The sequence below is a fragment of the Columba livia genome, chromosome 24, assembly GCF_036013475.1.
Source record: "Columba livia isolate bColLiv1 breed racing homer chromosome 24, bColLiv1.pat.W.v2, whole genome shotgun sequence".
Taxonomy (NCBI): domain Eukaryota; kingdom Metazoa; phylum Chordata; class Aves; order Columbiformes; family Columbidae; genus Columba; species Columba livia.
The window spans coordinates 2,324,435-2,338,471 of NC_088625.1; the positions used below are offsets into that span (position 1 = coordinate 2,324,435).

General features: G+C 51.2%; 1 protein-coding gene across 1 annotated transcript in view; it reads right to left on the reverse strand.

Annotated features, from left to right (window-relative positions):
• Positions 1–677: 677 nt before the first annotated feature.
• KIRREL3 (kirre like nephrin family adhesion molecule 3) overlaps positions 678–14,037 on the reverse strand; it is a 219,468-nt gene continuing 206,108 nt past the window's right edge. The window contains 11 exon segments of the mRNA XM_021295955.2: positions 678–1,285; positions 1,287–1,373; positions 1,922–2,008; positions 3,679–3,788; positions 5,284–5,391; positions 6,702–6,737; positions 7,620–7,818; positions 7,921–8,021; positions 10,647–10,773; positions 11,798–11,925; positions 12,525–12,673. Of these exon segments, the coding sequence (XP_021151630.1) occupies positions 911–1,285; positions 1,287–1,373; positions 1,922–2,008; positions 3,679–3,788; positions 5,284–5,391; positions 6,702–6,737; positions 7,620–7,818; positions 7,921–8,021; positions 10,647–10,773; positions 11,798–11,925; positions 12,525–12,673 (1,507 nt within the window). The 3' untranslated portion in view covers positions 678–910.

The window sequence follows — 14,037 nt, forward strand, 5'->3', positions numbered from 1 at the left end:
ATGCCCACAAGGTGACACTGGTGTCCCCAACCTGTGCCACGAAAAACAACCTCTTTGTATTGACTGCTACAGCGTTGGGGCAAGGTGGGGTGTCCCTGTGTCACCCGTGTTCCCCCCATCCCATCCCATGTGTGGGGATCCCCCAAAATGGCCTCTAATTATGGACAGCGAACACCAAGATGCGGGGGAGGGGGCAGCGAGCAGCTGGTGGGGGGGACACTCATGGATGTCCCCAAACCCATGGAGGGGACACGGTGTGTGGATGCCCCCATCCTGTGGGGGGGACAGGGGAACACATCCCCAGGGCTCAGCGTGACCTCGGGGGGGTTGTGCTTAGCGAATCAGGGAGGGAGATGAACTGGCTCTGGCCTCTTCCCTCTGCTGGGAGTGTCCCCAGAGGATCCCAAGTGTCCCCAGAAGGTCCCAGCCATCCCTGGAGAGTCCCAATTGTCCCCAAAGGGACCTGAGCAACCCCAGAGGGTCTTGAGTGTCCCCCAAAGGGTCTTGGGCATCCCTGAAGGGACCCAAGTGTTGCCAGAGGATCCAGAATAACCCTGCAGGGTCCTAATGGTCCCCAGAGGGTCCCAAATGTCCCCGGAGGATCCCAAGGGTCCTCAGAGGTTCCCTGGAGGAGCCCAAGTGTCCCTGGAGGATCCTGAGTGTCCCAAAGGGTCCAAGCATCCCCGGAGGGTTCGGAGTGTCCCCAGAGGGTCACGAACACCCCTGGAGGATCCAGAACGTCCTCAGAGTGTCCAGAGAATCCCCAGAGGGTCCATGTGTCCCTGGAGGGTCCCAAACATCTTCAGAGGATCCTGAGTGTCCCCAGAAAATCCCAAGTGTCCCTAGAGGGTGCAAGCAACCCCGGAGGGTCCCATGTGTCCCCGAGCACCCCCAGAACCTCTGGGGACACTCAAACGTGCGTCTGCATCCTCCTCTGAAGTGGCCGGCTGGGGTCGGAATTTTGGGACGACGACTGGGAGTGATGCGAGGAGGACGCGGAGGCTTTGCTGGCCTTGTCGAAGGGGACGTAGGCGTCCTGCTTGCCGCCGCCACCGCTGCTGACGCTGCTGTCACACTGCGTGTCCAGGAAGGAGCTGCTGTCGCTCATGGAGCCGCGCTGGAACTCGCGCTCGCACAGCTCGATGGAGCTGCTGCCCACCCCCAGCACCAACCGCTGCCCGTAGTCGAAGAGGCGGCTCTGCCCGCTCAGCGTGCTGTAGATGTTGGTGAAGGACATCCCGGTGGGGACACGCTGCTTGGGGACACCGCCGGCCCGCAGGTCACCCCCCCCCCGGGACGCCCGACAGCGAGATGCTGGGGGTGGAGTGATGCTCCTTGAAGGTGTTGACGCTGTAGTAGCCGTTGGTGGGGTCCTGGCGAGGGGGTAAAAGTGGGTGTTGGGGGACACTGGGTAGGGGGACATAAGGTTTTGGGGGTGCCCACCTGCTATGTGTACCCCGGTGTGTGGGGCACCCGCTTGGTGATGGGTGAGGATGTTGCCAACCCCTCCTGTCAGCAGATCTTGTGCCTCCAAATTGGGGCAGAAGGGGACATTTGGGATAGTTAACCCCCAAAACATTTGGGAAGAAGGGGATATGGGGGATGGTTCCCCCCCCCAATTGGGGTAAAAGGGGACATGGGCACCCCTTGGACCCCTAAATCAAAGCAGAGGGGGACGTGGGTGCCACTTAACCCCCACCGAAACTGGAGCTTTAGGGGACATGGGTGCCATCCCCCCCAAATGGGGCCTGAAGGGGACATGGGTGTCATGCCCTCCCCCAAATCAAAGCAAAAGGGAACTTGGGTGACGTTTACCCCCCCAGATCGGGACAGAAGGGGACCTGGTGTGGCTTCGAGCCCCCTCCCAGGCTTGGGGACAGACTGGGGGGGTTTGGGGCCGTGTCCCCAAGGTCCATCTCACCTTCAGGTTCTGAAACTCCTTCTCCTCCTCCTTGAGCACCTCAAGCTGCTTCAGCACCGAGTCCTGCGGGAACTCCCCCCGCTCCAGCTGCCAAAGGACACGGCGGGGACAGGGGGGTGTGTAGCAGCACCGCTGTCACCCCCTGTCCCCTCCCCAGTGCTCTGTTCCCCCCTCCCCAGCCACCCAGAGATATCACCCACCAGTCACATTAAGGGACATGCCCAAGGCCGTCCTGGGGGGTGGTGTCAGAGACGAGTGGCCGCCCAAAAGCCGCATCATTTCCCGGGTTAAAAAACTGTATTTAACCCCCTTTTTAGGACTAAAAAGGCCAAAGTGAGGTGCAAAGTGAATAATTTAATCTTCCTTTCCATCCTGAACTGAACCTTAATTACCCTTCCTGCAGCAAGGTGGGGCTGTGCAGAAGGAGATCAATTATCAACCGATTTCTCAGCCTTTTTATATTCTCCCATATTTTTCACACGGGGATCACAGCACCAAAATCCCCTTTTATTACCCAACTTTTCTGCCTTTTTAAATCCCCCCCTTTCTTTTTAAATGTTTGTAGAAATTCACCCTCCAGCAATTTAGGTTCATCTCCCACAAGCCTTTGATACAGCTGGTAAATGAGATAAATTAACGCACCTGAGTTTCTCTAGGGGAAAAAAACACCCCCAAAAATCCCTTAACAGCCATTGATTTCTCATGATAAACACAAGCGTCACTGGGGATTAAATTCAGGGTAAATAAATAGTTGGGTTTTTTTTGCTCTGCCTCTTCACACCACCCAAAAAAACCACCGGGATTTCCCTTCTGGGAGAGGTTTTTAATCAAATAAATATCGTCCTTTATTTTCCTGCATCATTTCCATCTGTATTGAAAAGTGCTCAGCACCTTCCTGCGAAATCTGTCTCTAAAAAAAAATCACCTAAAGAAGTCCTTATATTGTCACTTTTTACGGCCGCTCGCCTTTCTTTGCCATTTTTGTCCCTTCTTTTTGTCACTAGCAAAACCAAATTGGGGCTGAGGTGTGGGGAATGGTGCTGAGAAGAGCGGCTGGGCTCCAACTGAATGTTTTGGGGATTTTTTTGGGATTTTCCATGATCTGAATCATCACATCTTGCCCTGTCTGTGTCCCCAGAGGGTCCCAAGTGTCCCCAAAGGGACCTGAGGAACCCCAGAGGGTCTTGAATGTCCCCCAAAGGGTCTCGGGCAGCCCTGAAGGGTCCCAAGTATCACCAGCGGATCCAGAATAACCCTGCAGGGTCCTAATTGTCCTCAGAGGGTCCCGAATGTCCCCAGAGGATCCCAAGGGTCTCTGGAGGATCCCAAGTGTCCCCAGAGGATCCCTGAAGGAGCCCGTGTCCCTGGAGGATCCTGAGTGTCCCAAAGGGTCCAAGCATCCCCGGAGGGTCTGGAGTGTCCTCAAATGGTCACAAACACCCCTGGAGGATCCAGAACGTCCCCAGATTGAATGTTTTGGGGATTTTCTGGGGATTTTCCACGATCTGGATCATCAAATCTTGCCCTGTCTGTGTCCTTTGTGCACAGGACGGTGACACCCCCAGGTTATTATTATTATCATCATTACTATTCCAGCCACAGGTGTCGCCAGCTTGCACCCACATATGTTAATTTTCACACTTAAAATTCAACTTATGGCTTCTCAACAGCGAGTTTTTTTGGAAGAGCATCTCGAGGCGGGGTTACGGCACCAAATACCGCGGGTTTCGTTACCTGGAGGGAAAGGGGATCCTTACCATGAGCTGCTTGATGGTGGGATGCTCGTCCGGCTCCCTGCCGGCCACTGGCTCCTTGTGCACGATCTCCACGCGGATGTCGTTCTTGGCGGACACCACCCCCTTGAGATCTGCGCCCCAAATTAAAGACAAAGTCAATTAGCAGAGAAACAAATGCTGGAGCATCCTCAACAAAATTAAGCCCAGCTCAGCAAGGGCATCCGAGAAACATGGGGGTGATGTTGGCGTCGCCGCGCGGATGCTCCGCGTTTTAATGCCTTTGTATTTCTCATGAGGGATGTTGCAGCTATTCCCCAATCCCCAAGAAAATCCTTCCCCAGCTTTGGGGTTCAGCTGCATATGGACAAACCCCCTCAAAATGAAGAAAGACGTAGCAAAGGCTTTGGGGGTGATAAAATCATTGAGAATACTTTGGGAGCGACTCTCTGTGTCCCCTCAAGGTGTCAGGCCTGATTTGAACAAGTCGTTCGAGCCAAAATTAAACCAAAAAAGGAGCAGAAATGGCCATGCAAATCCCAGCTGAAAAAGCAAAAGAAGGATGTGAGCTCTAAAACATCTCAGCTTTTAAGCCGGGCTTAAGTCTCCGTGCTGGCTCTTGCCTCCCCAGGCCCAAAATCACCTTAAATTGCTGTTTTTTTCACATCTACCTCCAGCCAAAGGAACTGCGGTGCCCTCCAATCTCAGCCTAGCAAAGCCTGGGCTGGGTTTCTCTCTAAACCCGGCTGAATCACACAGCTCCAGCCTGGGATTAATCCATCCCAGTGTCCCCTGCTGTCACCCATGGACATTTCCAAATCTCAGGGTGCAACCAAGCAAACTCAATACCGATTTTCTTACATTATTCTTCTTTCTAGGACCACATCCCTCTGTATATAACCAAGGAGAAGCTGATCACTGCCCGGCATGTCCCCTCCCAGGAGTGCTTCCCCCAAATAACTCCGGGCCTTTAAGTCACCGAAGATACAACAACAGATGTGCAGTAAAATATATATATATACATATATATATTTATAATGTTTTTTTCCTTTTCCAAAGCCTCTGGGCTCCATGCGGCTGCACCTGGTGGTGACAAAGAAATGGAAGAAAAATGCCTTTTTAACCCAATTCACCCCATGAATTCCAGGGATGTCCAGTCCTAGAAGGGCAAGTCCAGCTTTTTCCCCCAGTTAATGCCCTTTTTTTTTCTTCCTTCCATTTTATTTTGCCAGTCATTCTCTTTTCATTTCCCAGCGTCTATTCAATGAGGCAATTTGATGCCACCTCCCTCTCTACCTGCATCTCTAAAATCACTTCAATTTGTGCTCCCTGACTTCACCCCCCCCACCATGTCCTGCACCAAACCATTGCGATCTCCCACCTGGAAATATATATATATATATATATATATTTATTGAGAAGAGGGTAGTAAACCAACGAGTGGACAAGGAGGAGGGTTTTTAAGCCCCGTGAAGGTTTTTCTCCCTCCTGGACATCGCGGTTCCTCCGAGCGGTGGCCAAAGAGCAAATCCCCACACTGAAATTCAACCTCTAGTTTATATGTCCTGGAACCCCAAATTTTAGCCCCGAAGGGACCTGGTTGGGGCGGGGGGTGGTGGTGACACTTACTCCGCTGGGAGCGGGCGCAGCAGAAGGCGACGATGGTGGCCATGAGCACCAGGACGGCCACGCCAGCCCCCACGGCCACCCCGATGATCACGGCCATCGGCACGGCCTCTGTGGGAGGAAGAACAACCAATGTTAAGCTGGGATTAAGGTCGGAAAAGAGGTTTTCCCCTGCAAAGAACCCACCCCCGGCTACTGGGGGGACGTTTGGGGACAATCGCCAGTGCCCCGGAGCCAGCAGAGCAACCGCCCTCGTTAGCACCCTGTTGATGACTGAGTAATTAAAGGATGAAAAGTGCCAAAAGATGGTGAGTTAATATTATGGAGAGAAATGGCATTGATGAGAGGGAGGGATGGAGCAGGAATTCTGCGTTTGTGCCCTTTTGATTACAATAAATTTGCATTTGGGATTTTGGACGGTGGCTCAGCCAGCAAATCGGATTTATTTGCACAGATTTGGGTGTTTTCTCCTGTCTTGCAAATGGAATTTCAGGAAAAATGGGTGTGGAGCGGTGCTTGTCTTCCCTCCTCACCTGTTCGGATGGGGGACACGAATGTTGGACCATAGGGACCTGCCTGGTGGCAAATAAATGGTGTGGGGTGAGTTCAGCCTCTTCTGATCTAAAAAGAGCCTTTAAGCCTGGCTTAGATTGTTGTTTCGAGCGATTTGCTCTGTGGTTTATGCTGATGTTTTCCAGCTTTAGGAATTTTCTGGCTGGTGCTTTGATGTGCCACTTGTCACCAGACCCATGTGGCACCGGTAGATCCGAAAAACCAAATTCCATGGGTGAAAAGGCAAATTAATCGCCTTGAGTGATTAAGCTCAGGCTGGAGCTTGGGCAGTAGGTGCTGGAGCTGGTTCTAGCCACGTCACCCTAAATCCAGCATCTTCCAACACGCCAACAAGAAGAAATAGGGATTTTTCTTCACCGGGTGATGTGTCATGGGCTGTTTTTTGGGAATAGAGAGCGAAAGGGTGAGGAGACAGGAGCAGGTGGTGATGGGGATGAAGGTGATGGAGAATCATGCAGGAAAAAGGGCTGGGATGGACAAAAATCAAGGCGCTGGTGACAGGGACCTGGTGCCGAGGAGCGGTTTGGCCTTGGCTCTGGCACAGAGGATGAGGAAGGCACGAGGGCGCTGCGTCCCGCAGCATCGACCCCCAAATCCCCCAAAACACCGTGGATGCCGAGCCAAGCTGATGTCTGCGAATGACCCTGGAAACTTCTACTGCTCCCTCCTTTTTTAAATTTATTTTTCCCCTTTTTTGTGGTCTTTTTTTTGCAGCTTTTTAAGGTGCTGCCTGCCCTGCCGGGCCAGGAGGAGGCCGCCGGGTCCTCGGCTGTGACAAACGGCTGGGGACAAATTCACATTCACCCATCAGCTCAGGATTTTGTTAGTATTGGTTTTGTTTTCCGTACCTGCTTGAATACCAGCTCCTGATTTCATTTCCGTACCTGTTTGAAAATAAAGCAAGTGTCCACAGCCTCGCAACAGCCCAAGCGCACACGTCTTCCAAGCGCGGGGGTGTCCCCATGAAGGGGACGTCACCTGCCACCCTACGGCATCCTCAGCCGCCCTACAGTGTCCCCAGCCACCCGACGGTGTCCCCCTGCCCAGGGGCAGGGATGTCCCCTCGCATTCCCTCGCAGGGATGCTTGGAGCCAGTAACCGACTTGGATGCCATGTCACCTTCCGTGGGGACACGGGTTTGTCACCAAGCGCTCCCGGCCGCCTGGCAGCCGACCTGGAACGAACCCCTGGCTCTTGTTTGCGTTGGAAGGAGCCCAAGGCTAATTTTTAAGGGGTTCATTTAGCTCTGATTTAATCTGGACCGCAGCCTCTGCCTATAAATCATGGCTTAATGAGAACAATCCACCTGCCTGCCCTGGCATTTAATAAAATCAGAGAGAACTGGACGCTCTCCAGGAGCTACGAGTTTCTCACAAATCCATCTCCCTCCCTTGCCATTGAGTGGAAACCCCCTGGTCATCCCCTGGGTGGGAAAAACACTTTGTCACCAGCCCAAAAAACCTCCCTACCGCTCGCTCCCAATGCTGCGGAGCAGCAGGATTTGGTAGGAGAGGTTGTTCCTGTGTCTCTGAGGTTTGAAATGATCCTCCAGTTTCAGCAGAACAGGCAGAAATGGGACGATACCATCTCAAACTGAGACTTTGCAGTGCTCGTCCCATGTCCCAATCCTCTGCCAAGACCAGGCACCCCAAGGATGCATCTATCACAGTCGGAGAATCCTCACCATCCTTCCTAATTTCCATTTTCCATCCCAAAATTGCTTTTTCTGACCCTCTCGCAGCATCTCCCCGGTTCCTGCTGCCCACCTTGTTCTTTGAGCCGGATGATCTCGGTGTCGGAGCCAAAGCTGTTCCAAGCGGTGCAGTTGTAAATGGTTTGGAAATCGGCCCGCACGATGTTGCTGATAGTCAACGTGGAGATGACACCCTCATCCGTGCTCACCGTCTCCACCGTGTAGCGCCCAGAGGTCCCTGACTCCAGGACGTTCTCCTTCCAGGACCAAGCCTGCCGAGAAAGCGAGGGGTCAACCCAGGGAAAGGTTTGCCCCACATTGGGAGCCAGAAATTGCACAAGACGCCCATTATGTGCCCCATAGGTGCTACTCACGATTCGGTCGGGTGGCGGGGTGCTGCGGATGAAGCACTTGATCTGCCCTTTTTGGCCGTGGAGGGCGTGTTGCGTCTGGGTGCTGGAAATGATGGGTGGCCCTGCAAAGAGAGGAGAGGGAGGTTGGCATCTCACACGGGTAACAGAGACACCAAGGGACATTGGGGTCTCTCTTTGAGGGGGAGGGATGGAGGACGAGATCCTACAGCTTTGCTTTTTGCTCCTTTTCTGCAAACCCACCCCAAAAGCACCAGCACCAACCCCATTTTTGGCGTTGGATGGTGACTAAGCCACCCCGCAGGAATCTCCTCGGTGAACTTGGCCTCCAAGGGATATTTGCTCCAGAAGCAATGAGAGATTCCAGCCCCCCTTGTGTTCCTCTTCTGCACTCTCTCAGATTTCTTAATTAACCGCCCACCCTGCCCCAGGATCACCCCAAAATCTGGCATCATAATTACTCATTATTCACCTCTTTAATTAAAACATATTCTGCTGGGGACAAGTGCAGTTGGGTCCTGAGTCCTGGTCTCTGGGATGGTTGGAATGGGAGAGTTTTCTCATCCTCCCATCAATCCGTCCTTTGTGGATTGGAGAAATTTTGCCCATTTTGAGGCATTCCTTTAAGTCTAAGGGATTTGGGGTGAAGTGAGGAGAAATGATCAGTCCAGGTGTTCCTGACTGATTCTCATCCAAATTGCCCATTTATTGACGGAGCTCACAAAAATGGACCAAACAATATGTTCTTCTAAGCTTCTTGGCTAAGGAAACGTGTGGTGCATTATCCTCCTGCCCTGATGAACCCAAAGCCAAGAGCAGTGATGGGATCTGTAGGCCAGGTCTAAATAATAATAATAATAATAATAATAATAATAATAATAATAATAATAAACCCCATCTTCTTTCTATTTTAACAGTTGTATGTCACTTATAAATCCTGGAGGCTCTCCAAGACTGGGTGATGGCTCAAGAAAAATGGCTTAATAATCATTAAAAGTCTCATTTTCCCCAAGGAGAGCAGATTTTAAATGACATGAATGCCAATGGCTTTGAGTTTTATTATTGCTTTAGGAGTTCCGAGTTGAGGGCTTATCATCATGATAACAGCAGACGACTAAAAGACCATTTTTGAAATGAACATGCCCAGAAATAACAGCACCAAGTTACAGCCTCCACCAGGCTCTGGCTCCGTATGATCTTGGCGTGACACAGCCCACGGGCAGGAAAAAAGGCTTTAAACGACGTTGCTATGGATATAAATGATGGAGTTATTGGTCGCGGTTATTTTTAGAGCGCCGGTACCAATTTTATTTGCACGGTCCTGGTGGTTGGCACAAAAGAGAAGGTGGCTCGTTGACTCAGGAGCCCTGGAGGAATGGAAGGATGGACTCAATGTCTCCATCCAGACCTTTCCTCCAAAGCCCTCGTGGCATTGGGAATGGTTTGGAGTGAGAATTTGGTTTAACTCGTTGCTTCCTGAAGAAGTTTGAGAAACTTTGCCCATTTTTTTATGCAAAGCACCATCCCAAGGTCTACCAGCAGTGGTGGGGATGCGTTTGGTGAAGCTCTCAATGGGCATGAGTTGAGGGGACACCGTGATGTTCTCCAGACTAAGCCCAGTTCTATGGCGAGCTGGGCTTGCTTATTGAATCATAAAATCATAATTTTGGTTGGAAAAGATCCTTAAGATCAACCAGTCCAACCGTTAACCCAACACTGGCACTGAACCATGTCCCCAAGAACGTCATCTCCTTATTGTGATGAACCCCAGCCCATGGAGAAAGGCACCTGGTCACACCAAGACAATTGTCTCACCACCGATTTGCTTTGCAAGGCGAAAAGCTCGGCACCTGCTCAGCTTCTTTGTTTGCGCTAATTCGTTGCTTTGTTTTCCGCCAGCTTGTTTAATTGTAATTAAAACCCAGCAGCCCAAGTCAAAGGAGTAGTTGGGTTTCAATCCCCCTGTTGCGCTGCCCTTGGCTTCCCCTGCCAGCGTCACCTGCCTTCAAAATTAACGCTTGAGCCGCTTCTCGGCTTATTTGTGACAGCGAGCCAGTTTGTCACCTGGGTGAGGGACAATGCAAAATTAATGCTTGATTTATACAATTCGCAGCCTTGCCTGGAGTTTTTTCTTTCCATATTGAGGCTGAAATTCCTTAATTGCTGCTGTGGTCACATCATCATTAAGCTCTGGGGGCCTGGGGTGCTCCTGGGCGAGGGTGAAAATCTGGGTCACATCTTGATCCCCAAAGAGCTCTATAGGCATACAGAAGGAGCTATATAGCACTGGTATATATATATATTTATATATATGTATAAATATATATATATATAGCACTGGTATCCTGACTGAGTGATTAAGCTGCTGGTCCTGGCTCCAGGCTCAATTCCCAGCTCTCCGCCTGTACAACAAGAGACAACAGCGCTCTCCGACCTTGCGAGGCTTTTTGCAAGATAAATCTATTAAAGATTTAAAGATGCCAGCTCCCAGCTACTCAATAAACCCCTGTTGATAATAAGGAACCAAGCAGGTCTTAGATAATGTATTTTCTTTTTGCCTTAACCCATGAACGGCCAGGAAAACGAATGCAAAACCTGATCTATTTGTATTTCTTGCAGGGTAGGACCCTCCCTAATCCAGCTGTGGGTGGGATTTGCTTGGAAAGCAAGTATCCGAGGGGATAATTTAGCGATGTGAATGAGAGGAATGGGAGGAAATGAAGAGGTACCATTGACGGTGAGCGTCACCTCCCGCTCCCCGGCGCCGACACGCGGCACCACGGCTCGGCAGACATATTTCCCGGCATCCTCCTGGCGGACGGACTTCAGGGTCAGCTTGTTCTCATTGCTCAGGACCTGCAAGAGAGGAAGGGGATTTGTTTCAGGGGGAAAAAGTATAAGGAAAATAAGAGACGTGAGCCACAAGCTTCAGGGCAGCCCAGAGAAAATGAAGTGGGTGAGCCCAAGTCGTACGTGGTGTAGGAACCCAAGGAAAAAAATGACAAAGTGTTTTGGAAATGTAAATCCTGTGGTTTTCAAACCCAGAAATTGTGGGAGATCAACACGGAGAGATGGAAATTGTGTCTGGACAGCCAGGGAAATCCCAGCTGCTCTTGGCAAGCCCCAACTTGGAAAACCGCTGGAGCAGAAGGATTGGGCTGAGGCTGTATTGAGAAAATAAAACGTGGAGGGTCTAAAATAAATGGTGGCTTTTGGAGCAACACGTTTTGGTGCTGGAAACGTGTGGCTGGGGGTTAATTCCTCCCAGTTGTCCCTCTGTCCCCCAGGGCTTTGAGTCCCCTGTAGCAAGAAAGATGGGATTTTCACACATAACCTGGCACAAGGCAGAGACAGCAAGGGTCAGATCCCATTTAAACCCACAGTTTTAGCACCAACTACAAAGATTTCCATGAAAATATTTGTCTTTACTTGGCCTTGCACTCTTGTGTGTCTCTGATTTGTTTCCTTCTGTGGAGGCAGAAAGTGCTCCGAAAGTGGGGGTGATGTGAGGAGGCTCAGTCTGTTCATCTCGCTCCTCTAAGCCCGGCTCTGGATAAAACCTGGCCTTGAGCTGGGTAAATCAGCCTTCAGGACAGACAAAGCTGAAAGACTCTTTTCAACCCCAGATCTGGGAGTGTCTTCTGGGCGATTTTAATGCCTCAACCCTCCTTGAGCTCCTTAGCGTGGCTTTGCTGAGCTCTCCTGTCTGCAAAGTGGATCTTGTACCTCCCCGGGCTGACTGAGCTGAGATTAATATTTGCAAAGCTCCTTAACGCTCTTCAGGACAAAAGGGATATGGAGAAGTCCACTGAGCTGGATCCAGGGTCCCAAATGAGGAGCTTCATGCAACGTTTCATATCCCAAATATGCCAGTTCTTACCACGCCTGAGCCTCGCTTCATCCAGACGATGGTGAGGGACGGGTTCCCGGTCCAGGCGCAGTTGAAGACGGCATCAGAGCCCAGGTCAACAAGGAGGGACTGTGGTTCTGTCGCCATCCGGGGCCCAACTGCAGAGAGGAGACTGGCGTTACTCCCGGTGACGGGCTGTGGCAACCAGAACCATCAAACCAAAGAGGTCACCATGTCAGAAGAAGCAGTGGTAGGTCTTGATGGACCTTTTGTGGGTCATGGCTATGTAGGAACTCCAAATAAAGAGCCTGAGACTCTCCTGCAGCCCCAGAATAACCCCAGGGACCACCAGCATGAGTGAAACCATGAGGGAAATAATGGGTCCCACTGCATCATCCCGGAGGAAATCCTGGGTCCCACATTATCCAGGAGGAAATTGTGGGTCCCACCACATCAACCAGCAGGAAATCATGGGTCCCACCACATCAAGCAGGAGGAAATCGTGGGTCCCACCATATCAACCAGGAGGAAATCATGGGTCCAACCACATCAATCAGGAGAAAATCATGGGTCCCACATTATTCAGGAGGAATTAATGGGTCCCACCACACAAAGCTGGAGATGCAAGTGAGGCCACTGGCTCTTGGTCACCCTGGACATGTCACATCGAGCCGTGTCCCCTTGCCATTAATTTTCAGCGGCTCTGTTGGTCCTGCTTAGCCCTGGAAAGCCAGGTTCAAGCTGACGGGTTACTTACAGTAGACGTCCACGGTCCTGCTGATGTTCGTGCTGCCCAGCGCATTGGTGACTTCACAGGAGACTGGTTCAAAGAAGAAAGTGTGGTCCACAATGGTTTCGTAGAAGTCACCAGAGGCTTCCTTGATCACTTGGCCTTTTTTCGCCCACCTGTTAGAGGAGAAAGAGCATCGGATGAGACGTGGATGGGGAACCACGGTGCCAGGACACAGCAGCCCCTTGCCAACCAACATCACTCATCCCTCCACATCGAAACTGCTAAAAACCTTTCCAGTTTTACCCCGTTTTCACCCTCTTCTTCTATTTTTTTTCCAGTCCAAGAGAACTTTATCCCTTTGAGGCAGCTGAAATAACATTGCCCTGAAAAGCCAAGCTGGCATTTGCGCCGCCGCCACTCGCAAATTGTCTCAGAGAACAAGCTGTCAACTCAGCACTTGAATTAAGCCGCTGTTTGCCAAACAACAAGCAAACGTGACCTAACAGGGCACCAGCTGGCAACCGCCGTTCCGGAGCGGGTGGGAAAGACGGGAGATGCTGTCAGGAGGAGCGAAACTCCAGCCGCTCTGTGCGGGGAAGGGAAAGAAAACACAGCCTGGGAAAAAACAATCGTAATAATCCTCCCCAAAACAACTGATGGGTAAATTGTCTTAGGGCTCCCTCCTCTGGTTGGGGTGGGATGTTGGATGGGGATAGATGTGGGTGCTGGGAGATGGATTTGTCCCATTAGGCACTGGGACAACTGTGGATGCTCGGGGTGGTGGTTTTGGAGAAGATGTCACCTTCAAGGTGAAGAGCATCTGCTCATGGTCCTCCCACGGGTCTCCTGCTCATTTTCCAGGCTGGAGGGAGGTTCCTCATATGGAAAAAACAGCACAAGTGATGCATTCCGAAGGTTTGGATGGTCAATGATGCTTTGGTGATGCTTTTCTCCTTCCAGAGGGAACCACAATCCAAGCCAAGGGGTCTGCAAGAGCAATCTCAGCATCACCCTTTCTCACTTTCCAATGGATTTGTCGTGTTCATCATGGAGAAGCATCTTCCAGGGATGCAGCAGCATCTTGTCCCTTGCGGATGCTCCTCATCAGAGCTGGAGGGATCTGCCCGAGCCCTGAATTCTCATCCCCAAAGCTTCACACACGTTGTGGGGTGGAGAAGAGACACGTCTTGTTATTTTTTGCTGGTTAAAAAGGCTTGAAGCCTCAACGCTTGATGAAGAAAAACAAGGATGGAAAGATGGTAGAAAGGTGGAGAGAGAGGGAAACTTCACCCAGTGAACATCAAAATACCCTATGCTTTTTCTCAGGAGTATTTCTGCTCCATCTCTGCAGCCACAAGCAGATTTTCAGCCTCCAAAGGGTCTTTTTCTGCTGCTTGGGTGCTCAAGGAAGGCACAAGGTACAACAAACCATTTCCTTGTTGCACCAAACCCATGGGGAAATCCAGCATTTCCCTGTGCTGGGCACTTTCCTTGTTATTTTGCACAAATCCACCTTCCCTGCTCTGCAAAGGACCAG